The 17,804-nt window shown below is 35.3% G+C and overlaps 1 protein-coding gene across 1 annotated transcript in view; it reads right to left on the bottom strand.

Moving 5' to 3' along the window:
* SLC1A3 (solute carrier family 1 member 3) overlaps positions 1–16,119 on the bottom strand; it is a 62,193-nt gene extending 46,074 nt beyond the window's left edge. Inside the window, exons 1-2 of the mRNA XM_084503117.1 lie at positions 15,966–16,119; positions 14,165–14,439 (exon numbers count right to left, since the gene is read on the bottom strand). Coding sequence (XP_084359243.1) covers positions 14,165–14,345 — 181 coding nt within the window. The 5' untranslated portion in view covers positions 14,346–14,439; positions 15,966–16,119. The remainder of the gene's footprint in view (positions 1–14,164; positions 14,440–15,965) is intronic.
* Positions 16,120–17,804: the final 1,685 nt, after the last annotated feature.

Raw genomic sequence — 17,804 nt, 5'->3', positions numbered from 1 at the left:
TGGCGAGCAATTACATTATGCATCACTTATTTTGTACACATTATTAGTAGTAGTACTATTATCATCATTATTGCTATTATTATTGTTGCTATTATTATTTTCCTGTCTTAATAAACTGTCTTTATGTCAACTCACAGGCTTCACTTTCCCATTTCTCTCCCCCATCCCAGAGAGGGAGAGGGAAGGGTGAGTGAACGGCTGTGTGGTGTTTAGCTGCTGGCTGGGTTAAACCACAACAATGGTGTACCATATCCACACTGCAAGAAAGCGTAGATTTCTTAACAGAATCCTTTTGTTTGCTTGTTTTTTTTTTTTTTTTTTTTTTTTTTTTTCCTAAAGTTCATTTACAAATGAACTTTAAAATACTTCAAGGAAAAAGTGAAAAGTTTCTTAACTACATTACAAAATACCTTGGTCTTACAGAGGTAGAAAACTGTTTCACACAATTCTTTGTGTTATATAGATGAAATAGATAAATGTTGTACACCCACTCATGGGTTTAAAACACCACATCAGTTAAAAAAATTAACCATAACTCCTAGAAGATGATAGACTGGGTTTTACCCAGATCTAAATGCTTACTTAAAAACTTTAGGGAAGTCTCTATCCTCCTCCTTAACCTATTTAGATGAATTAGGTATGAAAATTTAATAAAGAGTGGAGGACAGCTTTTTGTTTGTTTGTTTGTTTGTTTGTTTTTTCCCTGATTCAACTAACTGATTATTTCAAGGCAATAAGGAAGCTCCTAAGAAATGGCATGGTATTTTAAGTGAACAATAGCAACAATTCTGTTAAATAAGTGAATTCTGAATTTTTATAATGAATCCTTATCAGTGTTTCCTCTCTCTTGCATCAGAAACACACAGGAAATAAACCCATAAAATTATTTGGTGTGTATATTTTTATAATGCCTATGCTCTCTATATTTTCATGCAGAAAGTACAAAATCTAGCAGTTTTATTCTTTAATTGATCATAAATCACTCAAACATCTTTCAAGGGGAAATTACTAGATGATATATTAACAGTGTAAAAATTGCCCTTTAAATAAGATCTTCTGATTCTTACCAGTAAATCTCAAAACACTGCTAAATGAGAGCTGTGTCAATATCCTTTTCTTTAACAGTGGGCATATAGACTTTTTCTTTTCAAGCAAGAAATAAAAAGTTTCATTATAATTGGGAAAGATTACCTTAGACTAGGTAGAATGATCACTAAAATAACTACTGTTAAGAGCGATCTTTCTGAATATCTTGTAACCAGTGAGCAAATAACATTTTGTTCTATAACAGAAGTTGGGCTACAGCCAGTAAGAGAATCAGGCTCCTACCAGTTTAATGGGACATTGTATATTTTTGTTAGCTGCACAACCATTTCATTCTTATGTTCTTGCAGAGCCTTGGAATGAATGCTTTTGTTCTTTGGGTCATTTGTTTCTGCTTAATTTAGCATTTTGTTCTGACACCTTTTCTTCTAACAGCCATTTTCAGATAAGGTTTCAACTGTATTTACTTGAGGCAAACAGGTAAATAACCTCTCTAAATGATAAGAAATACTTTAAGTTGCCGACAATAATAGTTCATAAGCTCTTCATCTATTTTTGCTTTCACAAGTTTATACTTACCCTTCTCCTCGCTTCCTATTCCCCTTACTCTCCTTTATACTACCTGATCCTTTCTTCCTTTCTGGTTTTCCTTATGTGGGCATCCTTTTGATGCCATTTTGATGAACCAAAATGCTAGGTGCCTAACATAAATATTAGATACTTAAATACTGCAGCAATTTTTTCTTTAGTACTATTATTTTGTGTGTGTGGTGGTGGTGGTGGGGTTGTTATTTTTACCAATTTTATCTTAAAGATTGGCTCATTATGCTAACTGTTGTTTAGTAGCTAGATGGTTACTTTTAGTTACTTATTCAGTTTATGTTTGTAGCTGTTACTGCTCTTAAGCATTTGAGAACTATATCTTTTATTATACATGTATAGTCATCAGTGCTGCCTTATTACATTTCCTCAACCTTTTTTATCCTAGACGCGTAAGATCTCTCTAAAGCTCTTTAACATAAAGTGTATTTGGTGGGATAACTGAAAAAGCTCTCTGTGAGTCTTCATTCCCAAAATAGGAAAGTCCCCTTGGTTCAGGAGAGGTAATTCCAGGCTGTTTACTCCTGGAAGTCCTGTGGTGGGCAAAAAAGCAAAGGTAAGGATGGGCACATATGGCATCAAACTGAGGGGGATTATGTTGTAGAGAGCACCAAATTGCTACAGGTTAAACTGATCCAAATTTTTACTGCTTTAGTGCACTTGTACTTGTCAAATACTGAGATGATCTAATCTGGGAGCTGAACTAGAGAGGAACTATTTTTACTGGGACAGTTTTCTGCCAGTTTACTTCTGTGGACTTGTTTACTGCTGTGCTGGATGGCAGGAGTGCTGGTGTAATTGAAAGTGGAGAAAACAAACAAACAAACAAACAAACAAAAAACAGTTGGGGCTATAAGTATGCAACCTATGGCAGAGTAAGACTGGATTAATTGATCACAAAAACATACCCTTAAGCAACCTTATCAGTTACACTTCCTCACAAGCCATCCAGAATTGGGGATAATAGGTATCTTGGAGTTCCTTCAATTCTCTCTTTCTGAGGACTAATTATTTTCAACAAGCACTTGCTGCTCTTTTTGAGACCTGAAGAAGACCTGGTATGAATTGGCCTAATAAATTAGCTGACTTTTCTCTACAGCTCTCAAATGATAGAGGCCCATCAGAGAATCTCACATCTATAGCTGAATATCCCTGTGATGTGTTCCTGCACTTTTAATGCCATGATGTTCATGAGCTGTGCTCAAAGTAGCTCTCACAGGTCAATATAGTGAAGCAGATTATGGGTCAATTTGGACACAAACAGATCTGTTTCCTTTGCTGAAGAGAGATGCTGACAGAAGTCAGGGGAGAAGTCCTTTGAGAGAGACAAATATCCTAGACCTGCTTGGAACCCAGAAGCCTGTGATATGAGACTGTGGCGTGGGACAGTTCTAGAAGCAAAATATTAACTTAATTCTTCTGGGAAAAAAAAAAAAAAAAAAAGAACTAAAGAACTACCTGGTTTATCTGTGTATAAAAACAAACAAAACCAAAACCAGAACCAAACCTGTTTGAGTCAGGATGCACTATACTATTGTACACAAGTGGGCTACCCCTGGGAGTCCTGGGTGGCATGTAGTGGTGGTGGCAGGCTGGTCATTACCTACATCCTACAGAGTCTGCTGCGCATGCACCCATGAAACTTGGGGCTTTCTAAGACTCCCAGACATCAACGGATTCAGCTGAAACTCCTGCTTCAATTAAGCTGTGAAAGATCAGAAACAGCAGACAAAAAGCCTCAGATTCCTTCTGGATAGAATTCTAAGGCTATAAAAAGAGACATATCTGGAGAAAAACAAATGTAAACTGGAGTAAGAGTTACACTGATGTCAAAGAGTTGTTCCCTGTATCAGAAGAGAAGTTGCTGTGCTACCCTTCCTCAGGCATCACACGTGTGCCATGGTGCTCCCAACTGTACCAAGTGGAGGCAGAGTGGCAGTGCTGCAGCCATTGAGTCAACAGCGCTTGCCTCCTGACCCTGACCCTGAAGATCTCCTTCATTCATTGAGGGCTGTTACCTTCCAAAATCACACCAGATTTGTAACAGACTTGTAACTTGTACCTCTGCGGGTACAATTTGCAGAGATCAAGAGGCATTTTGTAATTTTCATGTATTTTATAAGCATTTATAACTAAGTTAATATAGTTTTGCAGGGCACTGAGTTTGCATCTCAAACTTAGGAGACTCAAATCGTCTGCCTGTTAATGACTAACTTTAGGGGCCTGAACTTCTGAAACACCTTGATAGCTATGACTGGGCAACTCACACATTGTTTTCAGCTGCAGACATAGCATCTCTTCCTTGGATTTTGTGGACAGAAGGCATATGGTGTGAATGAGGTGTATGGAGCTGTGCAGAAGAACTGATGTAACTAAGCAATAAGTAAAATCACTGCTTTATGAGATACAGCCTATATGAGGATATTTTGTGTACTAAATCTGAGGATATAAAAACATCTGAGTGCTGTAAGAAAATTTAAGCAGACAAAAATGCCACCAGCACCACCAACAAACCATTGAAATCTGTGCTCTGCTGCTTTTTGGCTCCACTGTTATCCTTGTAACATTGTTTCCATGTTCTAGTTATTTAGTTCATTTGCCTTTCTTCCCCACTCAATTTTCTCCCTTTGATAACACATCAAAAATATCATTCTCTTTTTGTCCAACCTAGGCTTCTCTGTTGGTCTTTTTTTTTTTTTTTTTTTTTCTTGATTTTTCCCTTGTCTTTCTAGAAGTGTTTCTGTATTTTCTATATTCCTAATTTCATTCTCACACAAAATACTTTATTGAAAGACAGACTACAACTGGTTTTGCTGCATAAAATGACATATAATTCCAGTAAAATTCATGAATTTTGTCTTTCTCATAAAAAAAAGATCCAGCATTAAAAAAAAATGTCAGGGTACATTTTCTGAAGTATTGTCTAGAGTTAAGATATTACTTAGTGTTTTACAAAATTACTGTCATAACTTTTTTCATGCCTGGGTTTACTTTGCAGCTCCACCTTCTTGACTAATGCTCTTGTTTTTACTCCCATAAAAAATAATTCCCAACAGATAAGAAGGCTGATCTCTTGTAAAGTTTACATAGTTACTTTCCTGCCTGTTTTTCCTCAACAGGAAGCTGACATAGTCCTTAACAGCACCAAATTCCCTTTTTCTCTTCAACAGTTATATCTGCCCATCTGTATTATTATGTTTTTTTTTTGTTTGTTTGTTTTTTTTTGTTTTTTTTTTTGTTTTTTTTACAGTACAACAACACTCAGGAATCAGTCAATGAGATTGAGATCTCTCAATGCCAAGAACGTTGTGCAAATGTACTCAGAAAACAGTTCTACTCTGAAGAATTTCTGGTGTACTCTAACAGAGAGCCTGAGGTTAGACCTTGATAGTTGCCTTTATTTGAGTTTTTAAAATTCCACCTTAGACATATATCTCAAAACACTTCATTACAGGCTTGGCTTCCTTGATGTGCAGTTTTATATGATCATTTGTGGGAGGTTCACATTACGCATTCATATCTCTGTGGAGCTAGCCCAACTTCTCATTCCTACAAAACCACCTGTTAATTTAACTTAGTGCTGATAGTCTAAATCTGTAATTGAGGTGTTTGCCACTGAGGATTAAGTTTTTGTTGAATCAAGATACGCCTGTGCCAGAACTGTTTGGTCATGGAACATAACTCATGTGGCAGACTTCACTGGAAGATTTTAAAGATTCTTTCTCATCCAGTATTTTGCTGACACATGCAAACAACCTGGACAGACTGAGAAGGATTTCCTGTTCTAGAATACAAGATTTCTGCAATATCAGGTTTAAGTATTACTGTAATCCCTTATTTAGATTTATCACCCAGTATATTCTTTCAATAACACATTTAGGTTTGTGACTGAAATTTATGGAGTCACATAATCTTTTCAAAAAGACAGCTAGGATGCTTTCAAGTCTCTAGCTATTTGATTTTGTTAAGTGAGCCTCTCTTTCCCTATTATGACTTCAATGAAAATATACTTAACTAGCATTTCCCATCTATTCAGTATGCTGTTCAACAGCCTCTTTCAATAAATGAATTTCAAAACTGTTTTATTTCAGTTGATTCAAAAGAAGTCTCATATGAGCTTTTTAACTGACTGACTTCTTACAAGTTGTCATTTGAGGGATACAGTGGGTGGTCTGTGATTCTGAAAGTGTACCACAGAGAATTGATTTGGATATAGCTGGCATACAGGCTATATATATAGTTACCCTCTTCTTACTGTTAGTCATTATTCAGAATGGAAGAATTTCTCTACCTTAAAGGTCACAAAAACAGCAAAGGGAAACTGGCACCTGGAACAATACTTAATCACAAAGTAAGTACCTGAGTCCAAATTGTGACCTTCAAAGTCCCTCTAGGTAAAAAAGCTTAGTGCTGGGAATCCATAAAGTTAATAACATTAAAGTTAATCCATTCATTTTGGAAGACCCATCACTTCTCACAGTTCTGTTTGTGTTTTTCTCGGAATTGCCATAACCTAAACATCAATTTGCCTTTACCCAGTGTAAGTACAGAGGGCCTAGAAACTGATCTGAACATGTCTGACACACACGTGCAGAAAATCAGCTGGATTTGGGATGCTCTGTGTTACTGTTCTTGCTTCAAGTTTTGCTTAACAACCTGGGGCTCCTTGCTTGTTTTAGCCATTAGGTATATGTATTTGGTATACACATTTGCCTTTAGAAGTCTTGCATTTCATTCTGCCCAATGACAGAACTTTGAAACGAATGGTGGAATCCATCCTGTAACTTCAGTTTTTAAAGGAAAAGTGTGAGCCAGTTCCTCAAGCACTGTTGACACCATTCCCAAGGTGAGGGTTCATCTGTTTCTGGATCTTGATTAGGTGAAAATATCTGGCATGGTTCTTACTCACTCAGCAAGGAGTGGGAATGTAATCTGCTTCAATCCTGCCTTCCTCCTGGCAAGTTTTAAGCATTTACATGTTTGCTTTGTGCACTTGTGGGGTCACCTTTTGAATCTGCCCTCTCTCATCCATGCACTATAAAGACATCTGGGTCTGAGCTTTGGATTCCACATGTAGCTTCCCTTACATTTCAGACTTTGAAAAGCTAGGTAGTACATCCTTTTTTGTTCCATGTATGTAAAAATAAAAAGATTTCAAAAAAACATCAAAAAATATGCAGCAGTCTAATTCATCAATGGTCTTTTGTTAGTACTCCCAGAAATTTCTTTATTAACAGCCCTGTTATACTCACACAATTGTAACTTCTGTATTTTTTAATCTGGTCCTTGTGAATGGCAGAAATACTTACTACAGCCAGTTTGAAGGATCAGTGTAAATTATACTTACCATGTAAGTCCCACCTTTTATAGACCTTTCTTGAACAAATGAATTTTCTGTTATACCAAGTTATCAAAATGGTGAATACCAAACACAGAGTGTATAACTGCTAAGCTGATTTCCATTTATGATCTTATAACAATACCAATAAAGAGTAGGTAGCCATGTTAAATGTAACAAAAGAAAATTAATTTCTTCAGTTTAAGGAATTAGACGAGGTTCAAAAGGTGGATATAACTACTGCCAGAGAAAGATCATGGGAGTACAACTACAATGCATGGATAGCAATAACACTTTTGTATCCTTCTGATTCTCATGTTGTCTTTCTGTTTTTCTTTGCCTCCTTTCCTTTTAAAACATTTTTAAATGTTTTCCTTTTCACTCTTTTATAGTTCCATGGACCGATTATTATTATTATTTTTTAATCCAAAAACATTTTATAAAATCTCTTATCAAAATATACTTACTTTGCGTGGCTTTAAAGAGCTTATATATTCTGGGTTTTCATCATGTTGTTTAAAAGTACACACAGTGTCAGTACAATTCCAGCTCTCTTGGGCTGATGTAATAAATGGAGTAATCCAGCACTTACTGAAATTTACCAGGAATAATTTCCTTTCTTTCCCTATTTTTCATAGTATCTTCCCTATTCCAAACACTTTTTTTTTTTTTTTTTTTGGGGGGGGGGTCATTGTTGTGTCAATGATATGAATTAAAACTGCATGTTTAGGAGCCTATTTGCTTCATAATACACATTATAGACATTAGCATACTCTGTGAATATGGAGAAGTTTCAAGAAATTATCATACAAGCAAGAAATCTCTTAGCTCTTTACATTTATTATTATTATTATTATTTTAATTTATCACTTAGATTATCTTATTGCTTGAAAGGTCCAGGCTGAACAGGGCTATATTAATTCAGGCAACAAATAGATGACAAAACATGGTAAATCCCAAGGATACTGAGTTCTAATCTGAAGATAAATAACATACAAAGTCTGAATGTAATGCACCATAAAAGTACAGAATTTGGAGGATTGACAGAGAATATATACAGCTAATGCGACTGCATGTATTATTTTATGCAGTTGCTGGTTCTCACTTTTTAAAGAAGACATGAAAAAAAATGAGAAAGATAATTAATATCTCCCAGTAGCTATTTATCCTGACCTGAAAATCAACGCTGCAGTACAAAACATCAGAATGTCTATATTTGTCTTTTCCATTTTTTTTTTTAATTTTCTTTTTTTTTTTTTTTTTTACCTTATTCAGAAGATTGAATTTCTTTATTTACCTCATTCATATTGGGTTTCTTTGCATACTTTTTCAAACACACTTTATCTTGATTCACCTAAAAATACAACTACTTTTGCTTTGATATCATAAAACCCACAGAATTTTTTAGATGCGTGATTATTTCAAGAGTACTATGTAACAGATTCACACTGGAAGAATGAAAGTTTCAGGAATAAATAACTGAACATGCCATCTTCATCTATACCTTCGTTTTGGCCAACTGAAAGACATTCCAGTGCAAATGACAACTCATTTGAGTCTTTCAAATAGCTAGGGTGCTGGTAAGAAACTGATGTTAAACATTTACTCAGCATACAAGTCAGTAGCACCATGCTTATGATTTTGTAGTGCTTTGCAGTCACCATAGTGACTACAGTGCACACATGTTGAAAAGTGGAATGGACTGGCCAGCTCTAACACTAGATGATTTGCTGCTGAAAATGTCTTTTTTAGTCCTCTCTGATGCTCATACAACCCCAAATTGTTTCTTAATGGTCTTTAATATAGCCAATTTTTCTATTGTTATTTCTGCTTTGATAATATGAGTGTTATGTTGTACTAGCATTACACGGAATTTTTTCATTAAATCTTTTAGAAATCACATGAACACTCTAAATGGCTCTGTTAATGTTCTGAATTCCACCCATAACCATGAAATCTGCTTTTATGAAGTAGTATTACATAAATCAAATTAAATTGAATTTCTAGAGAGAGATTTGAGAAGGCCATCAATGCCTACATTTCCACAGACTGTATGAAGAGAGCAGTGAATGATTGTTTATTTGGATTGATTTATGACCACTCAGAAATGTTACTTTTCAGCACCACTTCACTAGACCACTGATTTGTCAAATTAGAGCAAATAGGAAATTAGTAATATAATATTTATCATATTTTGTATCTTTAATAATATCTGCACTATTACTGAGTGCACAGCTGTGATTCACAGAGCAGCTATGTGTACTGATGTTACTACACTATGTATGGCAGTCTGACAACTAGGGTTGTTTCATTTCATTAACACCAGAGTGTATGATAAGACATTAAGACTGTGATAATAAATGAACATAATTTTATTTTACAAGTACCTGTTAAACTAGCTTAACAGTTTCACCATCTGACATTTATTACTGGATACTAGATAGCAGAATTACACTTCTTTGTATTTCTATACTTCTTACCCCTTTTTGAAGAAGACCATGTTTTAATTTTTAAGTGTTGCACCGTTTAAAGGACCATACGTTGTCTGTTTATTTATTTATTTATTTATTTTCCACAAAACTATAAATATTTCTTAACTTCAAATAAAATTAATCTTGGCTTAGGGATTTATTGCTATATATTTGTTTTCAGTATATTGCTAGTAAAGTTCACAGTAAAAAGGAGCAATCATGCTGGACAGGTTCTTTAGGAGAGCATGGAGACAAAGACAGCCTCTGAGTTCAGCATAAATAGAATGAATTTCTCCTTAGCTGTTTCTAAGCTGTCTTGATTTTCTTGTATACGTCTTATCCTTTTGTCCAGTATTACATTTCTCTCTTTATATTTTACCATATTCTCTCACCTAGGATTCACCTCCCACAGCTGTTTTGCTTACAGTGATGGATCTTTGCTTTGTTCTCATGCAAATTTTACCAAGGCTGCCTTGAGCACTGTCACAGTGCACATTGCCAGTGTATAATGGGGTCAAATTCCCTTCTCTTCATTGGATACAGAGGACCTACCACTAGCAGAAAAGATGTCATTTTAATACACAAGAGAAAGTCTTTTTTTTTTTTTTTTTTTGTGGGTGTTATCCAGTGGTTCCATCTAACCATGTATCACAGACTTATTCCTCTTAAGACACATTTTAAATTGCTGTCTGGACAAGTTGTGTGTTGAAATAGGTGAATTTGCTGCTCTGCACAGCTTTTTGTGGTCCAGATCTTTTAGATCTTTCCCCCCATTCCCTCCCTCCCACCACTGCCCCCTTCTGTATTATGAAGGATCATCTGCAGACTTTATAACGCTACTTTTTTGGGGCCATAGGGACATTGGAAATGCCTTCATCACTGCTATCTTCACCCTGTAATTTAAGCTAGCTTTTTCTTTTTTTTTTTCTTTTTTTTTTTTTCTTTTTTTTTTTTTCTTTTTTGTTTGTTTGTTTGTTTTTGTTTTTAAGAGGATATTGGAAAGTTTGGGGATCCTACATATGGTACATGCTGTTGTAGAACAGACTTGGTATAGACGTATGGACCTCTCACATTCACTGTGAGATTGCCTGAATTACAGAGGACTGGAAGCAGTTTCACACAGCCAGAAACCCAAACCAGCTTCCAGAACATGCTCCATTCCTGTCCCCTTTGAAAGGGGCTATGATAGCTTCTGACCTATGCAAAAACTACTTTTTATAGTACTTCACATCCTTCCTCTCTGTGAACAGCTTCTCAGGACCTCTGTGCACTGTGATCTTTCCTTCAGTATAAGTTCAGAATTCACAAGAGATTCTTGGGCATTTAAAAGTCCTTCCAGAATAAAGTCTGGACTTTAGCAGTTTTGGAAAAGCAGAAGGTAGCAGAGAATCAAGTGTCTGCTAGAGGAAGGTGTCTGAAAGGACGGTATTTTGGGGACTGGATGATGAAGTTAAGTAACATGGGAGAAAGGGCAGCCTCTGTGATTTTTCCAGTAATTTGGCTAACACTTAAAAGTTTGTAAGACTTCCTGCAGATTTTCCATGAGCCACCAGACCTCTAGCATACCTAAAATTGCTCCTGCTCATTGTGATGCCCTGAATTCACCAGTGGTCAGCTTCCCCAATTCACTTCACCCATCTTTTGGCTTTTGCCAAGATTCACTTCAAAAAAAACCACAAAAACTAATTTAATATTTCTAGGTGGGCCAGCAGAATTTGAAAAATTTCATTGTAACTCGCTTTGCTGAGCACTTTTTCTCAAAGTTTTTCAAAGGCTTTGAAATTTCCCTAAAATTGGCAACAATTATAATAATGATGCATCATAATAATGATGCAATAATGTCCAAAATGTGAAGTAAGAAGATCTTTCTTTAGGTTTTTGGGAAAGAGAGAATGGTGTGCAAGTAATTCTCAATGTGAGTTATAACTTTTGGCATGTTTGTAATTACGTTATTAAAGAGTAATTGTTTTTGTATTGGAGCAACTAGTAAATTTACTTTAGAAATTAGTTCAGAATTGGATTACCAGCAGAAGTTAGGGTAGGTGGTTATATTTTCCTTATTATGGGCATGCCAGAAATTCTCTGCTTTGTCTGTAAAATAGCCATATGCAAAACAAAAACAAAAACAAAAATAAACAAAACATAACCAAAAAAAAAAAAAAAAAAAAAAAAAGCATGTTGCAGCTTCATGCTTATTTCCACAGGCACAAAATTATCTGGCAAACTCAAATGCCTACTACAAGCTACAGTCCTAAAACTGGGCTAAGACACGATCTTATACACCTGACCACTACTAGCATCAATCCTGCCCAGCAAAGAATTCAGAAATGCTTTCTATTAAACAGGCTTTTTCATCTTAATCCCTTGGCAAAAGTGACCTAAAAGAAATGTTTCTGAGGAAATGTTGCACTCTTTTAAGATAAAATTTGAGTTTTCCTGAGTTGAGTCTTTATGAACATTACCGGACTGACAGCCTTAGAAACTGATGTCTCTATTTGTTGACTACAGAGAGCATTAAGCATATTTTCTTTTAAATGATTCAACCTTGACCTGAGTATAGTTTGGTTTCCACCTATATTTACATATGAGCATCTTCGATGAGGCAGTTAGAGGTGTTAACTGGTGCATTAATTTTGCGATGTTAATTACTGTCTGCTAGAAAAGCTCATCATCTGATTTTGCATAGATCACCAAACGCCTGAGAGATGGTAGAAGTTTTGCTCTTGCCAAACTAGACAGATGCAGTTCAACCAAAAATACTTTTCCAAACCAATTTTTCCCTACTTGTTCCCTACTTGTTCCCTACTTCTGAATATTTCCACAACAGTGAAAAATTTCCCAAAATAGAAGTTTTACCTTTATATGAGCTGTCAAGTGTGAACTTGCTGTTTTAGTCATGAGTATACTATAAAACTACACCAGAAATGGGAGAAAATTTTGGAATATTCCATAACAGTAATGAACAGATTCTTTTCTGAACATTACACCAGATATGTCTGGTTCACGAGCATAATTTTAGCAGCTTTAGTCATCTTAAGATGCATATTTTCAATTCTCCAGCTTGTTCCAGCCTTACTAGTACTCTGAAATGGTTGTAGGTGCTAGCAAAGCTATGGACTCTCATTTGTCACTACTCATCTAAAGCTAATTGGAACATGTAGTTACTGTAAACACACTTGTTGAGACTACATTTCTGTTCCCACATTGCCAAGTTTATGGAGGTCTGTGACACTGGAGCTATGTGACAGTGAAACAATTGTAAGTGCTTTAGTCTTGTTGTCCAGTAAAGACAGATATTGATAGAAGAATTGTATTTCTTAGCAGTTGGAGGGTGTTTCAAGACCTGCTTGGTTTGTTCTGCTTTCCTGAAAATTGTAGATAGAATGCCTACACTTTATATCCTTGATATGAATGGTAGGGGTTCTTTTTTTTTTTTTTTTTTTTTTTGCATTGAACAATTTCTTAGTTAGGAATGAAAAGCACTTTTGATCAAACAATACAGATAAACATGAGAGAATGGTTTTTCTGTTACAGCAACAAAGTACTTCATTTTACCCTTATGCAAATCTCTCTTGTAGAAAAAGACTATGAAAGCTGAAAGTAATTTAAAATAATCTTGCGGTAGTGGTGTCAAACAAAATAATAATAAATCCCTGAAATGCAAATTCCTTAAGAAAGACATAGAACAAGTAGATCTATGCTAAACAGCATCATCATTAGCATTAGGGCCTATGTAGGTTTAGGACTTATACCCTTATCTTTAAGTGTTAACATTTGGGTTTTGATGATCAGATTCACAGTTTCATACCTAAACTGATCAGAAGATAAAAAGAAAAATGTATGGTAAAATAATAATGCTCACACTATAAGGAATATAATTTCTTGGAACATATGGTGGTTCCATGTAGAAAATTAATCTGTATTTAAAGCAAGATGACCAGATTTTTGGTCAGATTATTCTTTTTCTTATGTGAACAAAATGGGTAGATGTATTTTTATTCACTTATGTGAACAAAATGTGTAGCTGTATTTTAAATACACACTTTTTTTGCATTCCAAATCTAAGTGCTATTTAATATTCTGGATTCAATATGTTCTAAAAAAGGTATTTAATCAGGTGATATCTTGCAGTCCTTTGAACAAGTAGCATTTCTATTGTTGCCCCAATTGCATCTGAAAGATGCATGTGTAAGATTGTGAGCAACTGAACAAGCATAAGCTTGTACTTAGGTTTGATAGGTTTGTATTTGTCAAGGGAAAACTAGAAAGATTGAGACTCTGATAAAGAACTTTGCTCAGAAATGTCACCCTTTAATTTTAAATTAATTCATTTAGGACTTCTGTTTATGATTGCAAGGTTTTAGTTTTGGCTAGATTAGGTAAATAAAAATTACGTCTTAAGCATTTTGCTGCAAATTTTTTTGGTAGAAGCTTTTGCTGAGAATACTCCATTCAGCTATTGTACCTGGTTCCTTAAGAGGGGAATCCATAGAACAGCTGATTTCCTTCATCACAATTTTCCCTAGAATAATTAAAATGGCTCTTTGCAAAAGTTCAACGTGCTGGTGTCAGAGCCCAAACTCTCCAAGCCAGAACACTCTTATCAGTTCAGAAGAATTTGGGATCTTTTTTGTAATGCAAATTGCCCAGTCAAATTGTCACTGTCAAATGCATTGGAGAACAGAATATTCCTATTGAACAAATTACTCACCAAGAATCACAGCAACAACGGTGAAGAGCACAAAGGCATTCCTCAATAAGTAACTTTTAACATCATCCTTTGTTATGCTCTGCACCTTTTTTTTGGCCAGAAGTGTACGTTTCCGGACTCCTTGTTGAAAGCGTTCCATCCTACTTCCACTTTTGGGATCTTCTCCGTTCCCTTTAGTCATCTGTCTTGCAGAAAGTTTTCTCTTACAATTAACTTCTGTCAAAATCCCTTCAGAAAAGTGAGAGACCCTTTTCCGTGGGAGGTACTGGAGAAACCTGTAAGACAAGAAATAAGATTTCAGAGGAATGGTTAGCCATATGTTTACATGGAAGTGGTTATTCTTCATGTTTCAGTACAACTTGTATTATTTGAAACATCTAAGCTGTTGGCTGTGAGAAGAACTCTTTGAAAATGATTTTATGAGCTGTTCAGATAGGTATCCTGTCTTCAGAAATTAATCTGAATTTGCTGTAATTCTGTATTTTTTTTTCCAGTTGCTAGAGATATAGTAACATAAAATGGGTACAGCACCTGGAAGTATAAGTAATTACAACGTTTAAAACTATCTGTCAGCCTTACTTTTCATTGGTCCACACCATCTTAAAAAAAAAAAAAAAAAAAATCAAGCTCACCTTTACTCTAACCAATGGAGAGAGATATTTTGCTTGAAATGGAACATTTAAAACGTTCTGCATTTCAGATGTTTTCAAATGGTTGACTGCATTGTCTGAATTCCTCCTTTTCACATGGCAAAACCCAGCAGGAATAGTTTATTTATCCCTCAACCACAATTTAGAAGATATGCCTTTGACAGTTTTATGTTGATAACGTTCATGTTTGAAGTGTATAAACTATTTAGACCACATCTGTAAAGCATCATATGTTATATCCCACTTAGCCTGTCGCTTCTGACCATAATACAAGTTCACATTGCAGAGTAATGTCTAGCCTGGTCCAACAGCAACTATGGGGACATAATCTGATTTTAAGAAATCAAATACTGAATCAACCCTAAAATGTTTTAGTATTAAAAATCCTTCATTAAAATATTATTTTTGTTTGTTTGTTTAAAGATTAAATATTTATGTCTCCTTAGTATGAACTTATTTAATAAAAGAGTCTGCACAAAGTGTTTTCCTGGCTGAAAATCCAGTTTTCTAAGTGTTCATTAATCATGATTTTATGATGAAATTAGAAATTCATAAATGTTCAGAGTTAGTAGTTTCCAGTGAAATCTGTCTCTCTATTTATACACAATGCAACTGTAACATCATAATAAGTCTAGTGCTTAAATACCTTTTTTAGGAAGCGGTTAAACTATAAATACACAGGGTTTTGAAACAGTCTGTCTTACAGAAAATACCACATTGTAACAAATTTATTTTGGTGGGATTTTATCACTGCTTTTTGAATTACCTTATGTTGGAACATTGGCACTTGAGTACAAAAATCTGTGTGACGGAATGATGCATGCTTAACTTGTTAGAGTGAAAGCATTCATAGACTGAACTAGGTATTTACATTACTACATATTCCAGCTTGGACACAACTACTGTGTGCAAGAAGGATTTTTTCAAACCAATTAATTTTCAGTATTTTGTAAAACACAGATTCATTCACAGTGCCTTTTGTTTCCAAGACAATTCACACATCTAGTCTGTCCTCTATAGTTTAACAGTAAGATCAAGAGAGAACATGGTTGTAGGCAAAAGTATCATTACATTAAGTAACATACAAAGGAGGAGAGAGAAAAAAGAAGACTCCATTCCCCAAGCCCCAGCAGATTAATGGATCAGCTCACCTTTTCAGATTTGCAGTGTTGTACACAAATGGAGGTGGCAGATACGGCAGGAATTTCCCAGCAGATACAGCAGTTCAGCGAGTGGGAGACAGAGAAAACTGACAATCTGCATGTGCTGGGAATACAGCAACTTACTATCCCTGTAAGTTAAGGAAAGGGGAGGAGACTCAGCCCAGCTCTGAAAAAAAAAAAAAATAAAAACACATCAGACAAGAGAGGAAAGCCGAGCTGCTGGAATATTGATGAGTCTTGGCACAGTGAGAACAGGGGCACTTTCTTTGTTTTTCCTTTTAGACCACTTTCACGCTTTGTCAGTTCAGCTTCATTAGAAATGCAAAATCAGAACCCAGGAAGAACTGGAGGATCACACACCCACACACGGAGCAGGGACGGCTTCTTCATTCCATATTCCGGACTGGGAAGCTGAAAAGCCTCCACATGATTACATAACACTGTTCCTGTGTTTTTCCAAATAAATGATAAAATACATGAGTATGCTAGCTTGTACTAAAAAGAGGCATAGTGTAAGGCTATCAAATATTTTATAATCCTTAAACACACTTATTCATGAACTCCCTCTTTCCAGGGTAGGAAACCAGACATCTTTCAAAAGCGACTGGAGCATGGTCAAGAATTGAGAAAAAATGTAATCAGCTATAATTATTTGTATGTTTCTTGAAGATACTCAAAATTTGTGATGAGACTTGCCTCTAATTCAGCAATTTAAAGTCACTGGATGCTAAGCCCCATTATCCAGCCTATTTCCACAGCAGGGAATGAATGATGAAGTATAAAACCTCCACTTCTGGGAAATTAGTGGCATTCAGTTTTTTTAGCATTTAAAAGTTTGCACTATTGAAAAAATGCTTGGGGAGCAGAGCTGGGAGAACTCCTGAAGATCTAAACTTTTAGAACATTTTCATTCTAGAGTCAGTTTAAGTTCTTCAATAACTATACTGCAGTGCATTTTTCATGAGATTTTAAGTGCATTTTCCTAAAAGATTAACAAATACTATTAATAGAAGCTTATATAAATGTATGATAAATGTAAAAGTTAAGAATTCTGCTGATGGATTATATTGCTTTTATTTTTCTTTTTCTCTATAAAGCCATTTCTAGTATGTGGAAACGATCTTACGTACCAGGCACACAGAAGACAGTGAGGTAAGAAATAAAACTGGAAGCAGCGTTACTTTCAAACAGTCACAGCAATGGTTTTGCTAAAATGTTTGTTAATTTAAAACAGGCTTCACATAATGTGTAACACAGAGAAAAATAATTTTACATTTTAATGCAACCATGCTTGGGATCATTGTAGGTTTGTACTTGTATTTAGAACTGCAGTCTTGATCTCAAGAAAGAAAGTAAACATCTGAATTGCCTTATTTGTTATTTATTTATTTTAAAAAGCAAGAAAAAATGTTGACAGCTTGTGTTGCAAAGATAGAAGCCACGTCTTGTATTTTCTTATATCTGTCATCTTAAATGTCTATCTCATCGTTATTTTTCCTGGTTCAGTTTTTACATACTTTCACCTTTTTGCCTGGAGATGGGGATTGACCTATTTACTGACCTTTGGCCTTTAGTGATCTGCTTGTTTGATGCTTCCTTTTGGAGTATGGCATGTTTTCTCTGAAATCTCCCAGATAAGGACTTCATTCTTCCTCATGTTCATATGAATGGTAATGTTCCAGTTGCCTAACGGGACAGGGGTCAGGCCCCAGTTGAGGTGGTCCCAAAGTATGTCATCATTTAACACTTTAATTAATAGTAGAGTCTGTGAGAAACAAGGATAATCTAATGAGAGAGAATTAGCTATTCTATGAGACAAAATGTAAA

This window comes from Aythya ferina (assembly GCF_964211825.1).
Source record: "Aythya ferina genome assembly, chromosome: Z".
NCBI classification, from domain to species: Eukaryota; Metazoa; Chordata; class Aves; order Anseriformes; family Anatidae; genus Aythya; species Aythya ferina.
Note: the sequence above shows the minus strand (reverse complement) of the source record. Positions and strands in the feature narration are given on the sequence as shown.